General features: G+C 48.4%; 1 protein-coding gene across 1 annotated transcript in view; it reads right to left on the bottom strand.

The window, feature by feature from the left end:
- RSPH9 (radial spoke head 9 homolog (Chlamydomonas)) overlaps nt 1-9,128 on the bottom strand; it is a 17,131-nt gene that overhangs the window by 5,895 nt on the left and 2,108 nt on the right. The window contains exons 2-4 of the mRNA XM_006776391.2: nt 4,797-4,962; nt 2,297-2,426; nt 1,683-1,829 (exon numbers count right to left, since the gene is read on the bottom strand). Of these exons, the coding sequence (XP_006776454.1) occupies nt 1,683-1,829; nt 2,297-2,426; nt 4,797-4,962 (443 nt within the window). The remainder of the gene's footprint in view (nt 1-1,682; nt 1,830-2,296; nt 2,427-4,796; nt 4,963-9,128) is intronic.

Genomic DNA, 9,128 nt, shown 5'->3' with positions numbered 1-9,128 from the left:
CGGGAGGCAGCCACATCAATGTTTCTCTTTCTCTTCCCCTCTTCCTTCTTCTCTCTCTAAAAAATAAAAAAAAAGAATACACACCAAGCATACACACACACACACACACACACACACATATATATAATTTTTATGTGAATTCTTATGCATTCAGCACTGTTATAATTATTTTGTGTTGTATGTGTTAACTCTTAATTCTCATAACAACCCAATGAGGAAGAAAATATCATTATTCCCCTTTTTAAAATGAGGAAATTGAGGCACAAGGCAACTGAGGGACTTACCCAATGTCACACAACTAGCAAGTGACAGATTCAGGATTCCAACCCAGGCTGTCTAATTCCAGAGCCCTCACCTTAACCACTACTGCCATCCCACCTCCATCCTGAGTTCCAGCCCAACTGGGTGCCTCATTGCTCCTCAAATATAGTGTCAGTCACCGGCGACTGGTTGGGCGCCTAACGTGTTAAAAGGAAACACCATCACCCTGACAGGGAGGCTCAGGTGGTTGGAGCATCATCCCTTCCATCAAAAAGGTTTTGGATTCGATCCCCGATCAGGGAGCATACAGGAGGCAATGTGATGTCTCTCTCTCTCTCTCTCTCTTTCTATGAAAACCTGCACAGAAATGTACAAAGCTTTATTCATAATTGCCAAAATTTGGAAGCCACCACGTGGCCTCTGATCCTCTACTACACACACACACACACACACACACACATCAGTAAAACATATCCTCGAGTGAGGATAAAAAGGGGGGGCACCATCTCCTTGATACCTCAGTTAATGCCAGAGTCCTGAAGTCTCCTTCTCTGACACTGTGCCCTTGGGTTTAACTCTCTGAGTCTCTGTTTCTTCATCTATAAAATGGGGATAATAACAATATCTACCTCTTAGGTTGGCTGTGAATCTTAAAATGAGAGAAGATCCAGAAAGGGCTGAGTACAGTGCCCAGCACACAGTAAGCAGTGCCTCTGCTTTTATGTTGTTACCATCATTGCCATCATCCACAACAAATCCCTCCGGGTCTCAGCAATGCAGACGTGCAGACAGAAAGAGTTAGAGGCGCTGAGTCGGTGTCTTGGGTGCACCCCAGGTTGCCCAGAGCCTGGCACCTGCCCTGGGGTCCGGCATCCAAGCAAGAGCATCTTCCCAGGCATGTACTCAGGTGATGGAAATGGGTCTCTGTGGCCCAACCACCCGAAGGTGCATGCCTGGCCAGGTGTGTCCCGAAGCACAGGAAGGCCTCTGAAGTCGTATGTTTTAAGATTTAAAAGTCCATACACATCGCAGGAGGCAAATATACAGAACTCATACCCTTAGCAGGGGACGCTCAGTCAATCAGCACCTACATATTGAGCACCAGCTATGTACCAAACACCGGATCTAACCCCAAACTGACAGAGATGGATGGGCGTCTCTATTCAAGATTGATATGAAAATCAGGAGACACTGAGAGACTTCTTGTCTGTGAAAGCGTATGGAAGACAGCCCTGCTGTGTGCAAACATTTACCCACTGCTTCCTCTGAGCTGAAACTTGTATTGGACCCTGGGGAAGCCCCACACTCAACCACCATTTCCTACCCAGGCCCTGGTCCCTCTCAGAGGAGAGTGGCAGGGGCATGGCCTCCTGCTCTGGCCTGAGGGCAGATCCAGGATCCTCCGAGTAACAGGCTATTACCTTTGGGGATGTCATGCTCCAAGGAGTCCATGAAGTCCAGGGAGGGGTCTAGGTCTGCCTTCTCAAGCAAGGTCTTGTTCTTCAGGTCCACTGGCTCCCTGAAGTGGAAGTAGGAACTGAGCTTCTTCGCTTCAGACAAGGTCAGTCCTAAAAAGAGGTAGCAGATGGGGAGGGAACCCCACAGCTCACTTCCTCTGTGCATGGGGGCCACGTGGAGGAGCTTGCAAATGACTCAGTCAACTACTGACAGGACTCAAGGGAGAAGAGGGGACAGTGCTCCCTCCACCCAGATTTGGCCCAGATCCTGCAATGAGGAGAGACCAGTGAGAAGGAAGGCGGGCAAAGGCAGGGAGGCCAGACCCACGGAAAGACCTGAGAGCCAGGTGGCCAAATGCTCTCCCACCCGCAGGCAGAAACGAGGCAGGGCCCAGTGACTGGGTCCGCCGCGCCGACCACCGATGCCAGGTCACTGGACACATCCTCCCAACTGATGTGGTCACGGCTGTTGCTTTTCGGAGGAGGTGGGCAGTTTTGCTCAGACTCCCACATGTGTGTCTGACTATGCTCGGGAAGAGATGCCCTCCTGCCCGTGAGAGAGGCGCCACAGAACTCACCTTCAAAGGTCCGATTGACATGGGTGAGTCCAAAAGGGTTCTTAAAGAGGGCGCCCCGGGGGGTGATGGCCACCGCCTTGTCGATCTGGTCAATGACGGACACCAGGCGGGTCTCCTCCTTGATCCGGATCTGAGGAGACAGGAGACAAGCCTCCCTGCCAGGGCCCTGTGCCCACTCACCCGCTGCAGGGCCCCTGCACAGCCATCCGGCCTGGGTCACCACCGTGTAGATGCCCGGTCCATGAAAAATCATGCTGGGTGAGCCCTCCCTCTCCTCCTATCAAGATTTTCTCTCTTTTTAAAATTAGGAATACATACTGGTGGTGCGGTATTTAAAACTAAAAAAAAAAAAGCCATCTCTCTCACCCCATCCCTCATCCCCCAATTGCCCTCACTGGGGGCAGCCACAGTTAATGCTTTCTGTACCCTTCCAGAAGCATACCATCTTGTCATCGGATTTAAATGTTGATTATTTTGCCTTTTGAAAATATAAAAGCGATCATGCTTACTGTAGACTACTTGGGTAATCAGAAATATTTTGTAGTATACCTGAGAATTACAACCATTCATAATCCTACCTCCTAAAGATAATTAGTGATAACATATTGGTATACTTCCTTCTATCCTTTTTTTATGATATATTTAAAGCACAATTAGAATCATATAGTTTCATATCCTACTTTTTGACTTGACAAAGCATCACCCCATATTTCCCAAGCATCACCCCCCAAAGCATCACCCCATATTTCCCAAGCATCACCCCCATATTATCACATCTTTATGCCGATGGGATTTGGTTACAATCAATGTCAAGGCCAACCCTGAGCAAAAGGATCTCATAGAGATGTTGGGGAAAACGTCACCAAGGGCCCCAGAGTCACTCAGCTCCCCATTTCCCGTGGGCTACCAAATGGAATTCTTTACAAAGGGGGAGATGGAAACTAATATTTAATAAATGTCTAGGCTAGGGGGTTCAAAAAATGTCATCTCATTTAATCTGCACAAGCCTGGGGAGCAAATACGATGATCCAAATTTTACAGAAAATAAAACTGAAGGGAAGTTAAGTTTGTCAGGTGGCAAGGGGTGGGTGTTGGACCCAGTCTTTGGGCATCACCTGGATTCAAGTGCAAAGACTGTGTTTTGAATTCAGGGTTTGACTAGTTTCAAGACTTGGGCTCCTTACTTTTTTGACCTAGCTTTCCATTTCCAGGAGTTGGTCATTCAGACTGCATACCGTGGAAATGATGTATGTACAAGATCACTGCTTGTCCAAGCTAAACCTTGGAAACCTCCATTTCCATGAAAACATCACGGGTTAAATTATGTTGCATTCGCACATGGTAAAAAGAGTGGGGAGGAGCTTTAAGGCACTGATATGGAAAGATCTCCAAAATGTATTGTGGGTAAAAAATGCAAGGTGCAGAACTGTGTGTATAACATGCTGCCATTTGGTTTGTTTTGTTTGGAAGATAACAAGAGAATATGTGGAGGTAAGGTATTTGCTGTCTCAGGTGACAGAGCTTCTCACATTTAAACATGAATGCGAATCCCCTGGGAATGTGCTAAAATGCAGATCCTCATCCCCCATCCCCATTATTCTGCTCAAACGCCTAGAGCAGGGGTGGGCAACCCTTGGCATGCGTGCCAAATATGGCACGCCAGTAACTTTTGCTGGCACGCGAGAAACCCTCTCTTATAATGTTCCATTTACAATTATTTTTCTTAATATCGACTTAGTAGCTTAGTAGCATATCTCTGAAGGTCACGAGATATAAACCTGATGTAAAATCTGTCATCAGTGATGCAGCAGCAAAAGTCCCACTGATAATATCAAACGGAGTCATAAAGTTTTCTGTCGGACTATCAGTGTACATGTATACATTAAAAAATAAATGTATTTTTCATCATCATATACTGTGTTTTTGTCACTCGAATGTATTTTATTATTTCTTCAAGGTTCTTCACATGCGTACACCTTAAGAGATATCAAGTAGGTGTAACATGTTCTCAAAAAATTAGGGTTGGCACGCAGAAGAATTTTGAGTCAGAGATTTTGCTGGTTTTGGCACGCACTCACAAAAAGTTTGCCCACCCCTGGCCTAGAGCATAGTCATGTGTCTGACCCAGGCTGCACTTTGAGTAGCAAGATTTGGACACACACATGCAAAACGGTTACATTACTGTCCCCCAGGAAAAGGACTGGGTGACTGGAAGACAGGGCTGGGAGGGACACTCTACTATATTCCTTTTTCTACATTTGAATTTTGAACTATATGAATGTATTATCTAGGAAAACAAAAATTGGTACAAAATGTAAGAGCTTGTGCCCATGCCCTTACCCAGAGCTCAGCACAGACCCTCTCTTCCCTGCCCCTGCCCCAGAGCCACGCTGTTGCTCAGGGGGGTGTTGTTATGTTGTTGTCACCATATTTCTATTGGGCTGGTTCTGGATGCCCCCGCCCTCTTCCCTCAGGCCCTTCTCCTCTCATATCCACTCACCACTATTTCTTCTTCAAAGACCTTATCACCATCGTTGGTCTTCTGCAGCTCGGTGTATTCATACTCATGTGAGGGGTCCCCCATGAAGCGGCCCTTCACCACAGACGTCTGCGTCATCATCTCTTCTGTGGCAGGAGGCAAGAGGCTCCACTCCATGCAGTTCAGGCTGCCGACAACATCCACAGCACCTGGTTTCCAACTCCCCCTCCCACTCGGGCTTCCTGCCACCACCTCTTCTCCCAAGGGTGAGGCCCAAGAAACACTGCTGGGAGTCACACCTTTCCTCTTAGAAGCCCTAAGTGTCTACGGGACACCCCACCCCTATATGTGATGCAAATTCAATTTTATTTTTTTAAAGGTCACAAAAGGTCTCTGTATGCTGAAATGCTAAGAGCTTCTTCCTAGATATCTGGACTACGAGGTTCCGGATGAGTTCTGGAAGCTGAATTTTCCTCAATTACAGATGCCTCTGCTTTGGCGGGCCCCTAACTCATGCTCAGTCTGCCTACTGAGTCCACAGCACAGCCATCTGCCCCGCTCCTCAGGCTCCAGGACCTCTCCTCCTTGGGGGTCTCCAGGAGCACTAGCCAGCCCAGTCCCTTCTTTCTCAGTTCCCGAGGGGAGAGAAATATAAACCTGATGTAATATAAACCTTCCTCCCACCCCTCTCACTCAGGCCCTGTGTCCCCAGCCTGCTCTCTGCTCATCTTTTCTCCCTTTGCTCTCTATGGCCTCCTTCTGAATTTAAAAACTTCTCTGCTTTCTCACACAAGAGCCCTCAACTCCATGCCCCTCTAGAAAATGCCCTTTCCTAGCCCTTCCTCCTCTGCCTCAACTCTGAACAATAATCTCAGAACAATGTGCCCTCCGGGAGCCCTCCTTCCCCCCACTTTCACGCTTTGTCCAGTGCGGCGTGATCTCTGCCCCCACCACCACCCCAAGAAACTGCTTAGGAGAAAGTTATCCATGGGCTGCCCTGAAAGACAACAAATGCATTTCCATTCCTACTTCTTTTGGTATTTCCTCCTCCCTGCTCCAGTGCCTTAAGTATTTCCAGGGATCTATTCTCACCCCGCTTTTCCCTCTGGAGTCTCACCCAACTGACTCCCAAAGCCCTAGCTAATGACTAATCAGTATCCAGAATCCAACCAACCATCTCTCACAACCTTCACTGCTTTCCTCCTGGGCCAAGGCATCGTCTACTCTTGCCTGGTTACTGCAGTAGCCTCCTAACTGGCCTCCCAACCTCCATACTCACTCCTCCTGGTGTTAAAACCTAAGCCAGACCATGCGTCTGTGCAGAACCTTCCTATGACTTCCCTTTGGACCAAGTCCTTACAATGCCCCACAAGGCCCTGCATGATTGTCTCCAGCCCCTACTTCTCTGACCTTATTTCCCCACAGTGCCCCCTTCCTCACCCCTCTCTAGCCACAGCAGCCTATATGGGTTCCACAAACACACTAAGCACACACCTGCCTTAGGGCCTTTGCACTTGCCTGGAATTCTTTTCCCTCAAACAAGCACATAGCTCACTCCGTTGCTTCAGGTCTTCCTCAAATGGTGCCTCATCAGAGGCTAGCCCTGACCACCTTCAAGTGGTAAGTGACCACTCCTGCTCTCTCTAGCCCCTTACCACTTAGCACCAGCTGACAGCAATACATGCTTATTTGTTGTCTGCCTCCCGTCCCCCTGCACACACACTATAATGTAAACTTTATGAACACAAGGACTTTGTCTCATTTACCAATGAATTCCTGGTGCCTAGATCAATGCCTGGCACACAGTAAGTGCTGGAGAAAGAAAATCTTATGGAATAAAATGAAATGAGTCTCAAATCTCTATCTTCAGTTCAAATTTCTCTTCTGGACTCCAGATCTGTACTTTACTACACCTCCTTACCACTCTGCCCCCAGGCACCACACACCCAGTTCACTAGGTCTACCCTCCTTTAATCCGCTCAGCTTCTTTTGTTGTTGCAAATTGTGGGGAACCGATATAGGGTTGAGCCTCGGACTGACCTGCTGGCAAAGTCACAAGTCCCAGCTTAGAGGGCTCAGTCCTCTTAGCACAACTAGGCTTGACCTTATAACACTCCCCAGTTCTTACCTGGGAAGCTGATGGGCTGGGGAAGTGCAGGGAGTGTAAACATGGTCAAAACAGGTGAAACTCACAAGAACTGTGTAACTATGGTAACCATTGCCTTGTTTACCTCTGACTATAAACTGTCCTCCGGCCTGAGCACCGGTGGAAGTCCTTCCTCTTGAGTTGGACTTACCCGCCTGCCCCCCCCCAATATTCCCAAATTATCTCATGTCTTTTCTCTTTCATTTGTGTGCGGCTCCTCTTCCAGATCCTGAACCCTGAACCCTGAACCACGCGGAACGTGGAGGGAAACATTTACAACACTAATCCTGACCCGAGGATATTTTTCCATTGATAGTTCGAGTGGAAAGGAAGAGGTGTGACAGAGAAAGAAACATTGATAAGAGACACACACATCGATTAGTTGCCTCCCACATGCACCCTGACCAGGGCTGGGGATCATGCCTGCAACTGAGGTATGTGCCCTTGACCGGAATAAACCCAGGACCCTTCAGTCCACAGGCTGATGCTCTATCCACTGAGCCAAACCAGCTAGGGCTGTCCTGCTTCTTGAATTCTCCCCCAGTGGGTGGCATCAGCTAGGAGTCAGCTTTGACCTCTTCTTCACCTCCCCCAGGCACAAATCCTGACAGTTCTCCCACTTAAATCTAACCCAGGCCCTCTCCTCAATTCCCTCAGCTGGACACTACAATAGATTTCTAAATGCTTACCCACTTGTGGCCATTCTGCCCACTCAGATCAAAGCAGGCTCTTGCTTATAGCCCTTCCATGGCTCCCCATAGCCTACAGATAAGGCTCAAACCTCTCGGCTTCTCCATCCAGTTCTACATAACACCCTCTGCTGCCACTGTTATGCTTACCGACCTGCTGTTCCCCAAACACTCCAAGCCAGCTTCAGCCAACAAGTTTGCATAGCTGTTCCCTCTAACTGGCATGCCTTTCCCCACACCTTCCTGAAGGTCTGTTCATCTTTCAGGTGGCAAGGAAGTTACTTCCGTAATGATCTTCTTTAACGGCTCTCTAGGGCAGTGACGGCGAACCTTTTGAGCTCGGCGTGTCAGCATTTTGAAAAACCCTAATTTAACTCTGGTGCCGTGTCACATATAGAAATTTTTTTTTATCTTTGCAACCATAGTAAAACAAAGATTTATATTTTTAATAATTATTTTATATATTTAAATGCCATTTAACAAAGAAAAATCAACCAAAAAAATGAGTTCGTGTGTCACCTCTGACACGCGTGCCATAGGTTCGCCATCACTGCTCTAGGGGAATGCCCACCTTGTTCTCCCTTTGTGTACAACTCTATTCTAGTTTTGCCCTGGCCAGTGTGGCTTAGTTGGTCCCATGCAACAAGAGGTCTCTGGTTCAATTCCCGGTCAGGGCACATGCCCAGGTTGTGGGCTCAATCCCCAGTAGGGGGCATGCAGGAGGCAGCCTAAAGATGTCTCTCTCTCTCTCTCTCTCATCAATAAAAACATTTTTTTAAAAAGAAATAGCAACTCTATTCTGGTTTTAACACACTTTCCTGTAATTACCAGGTTACACATCGGTCTCCCTCCCTAAGATGTGAATAACGTGGAGATGGGGTTAGCCTCAGCCCTCTTTGTAACCCCAAGTCAGGATGCATCCAACCGGTGTTGGGTTGATGTGTGGACAGATAAATGAAGTCCCCAACTTCCTGCGCCTAACAGACTGCTTTGTAACACTGAATCCCCACCAACACTGGGATAGTCACAAAGCAGCTGCATGGTCCCGAATGGAGTGTCCAGGTAATTTTCCCCAGTTCTAAATCCCTTTCCTCCCATTCCACAGTCCTCCGCTACTTCCTAGGGAGCCTCGGGCTGTGAGACAACACTTCCGCGGAAGATGGGCTCTGGATATGCTTCCAAATAGCTCCACACAACCCCTGGGGGCGGGGGGAGAGGCTTCTGACACTTCTCCAAATTCAACTCTTACCAAAGCCAGACACGCCCGCACCAGGCTGCCCCTGGCTTCTAAGCCAGGTCTCCATTATCCAGCAACTTTCGCCTCGCTCTGCCTCCGTCCTCGGCCTAGGGCCCTACTAGACTCTATTGAAAACCCACAAGTCTCTAAGTTTCCCCCGCGTCCCTTTGCCCCAAGCATGGCAGTGTCCGCCCAGAGCCCCGCCCTCAGACCTCGTCCACCCACTTCCCCGCCCCTCGGGTCCTCCCCAGTCCCCCCCAATTCCCTCCTCTGCAAATCCC

Source organism: Myotis davidii, unplaced genomic scaffold (assembly GCF_000327345.1).
Source record: "Myotis davidii unplaced genomic scaffold, ASM32734v1 scaffold167, whole genome shotgun sequence".
In the NCBI taxonomy this organism is placed as follows: domain Eukaryota; kingdom Metazoa; phylum Chordata; class Mammalia; order Chiroptera; family Vespertilionidae; genus Myotis; species Myotis davidii.
The sequence above is the reverse complement of the archived record's forward strand: the minus strand, read 5'-3'. Positions and strand labels throughout refer to the sequence as shown.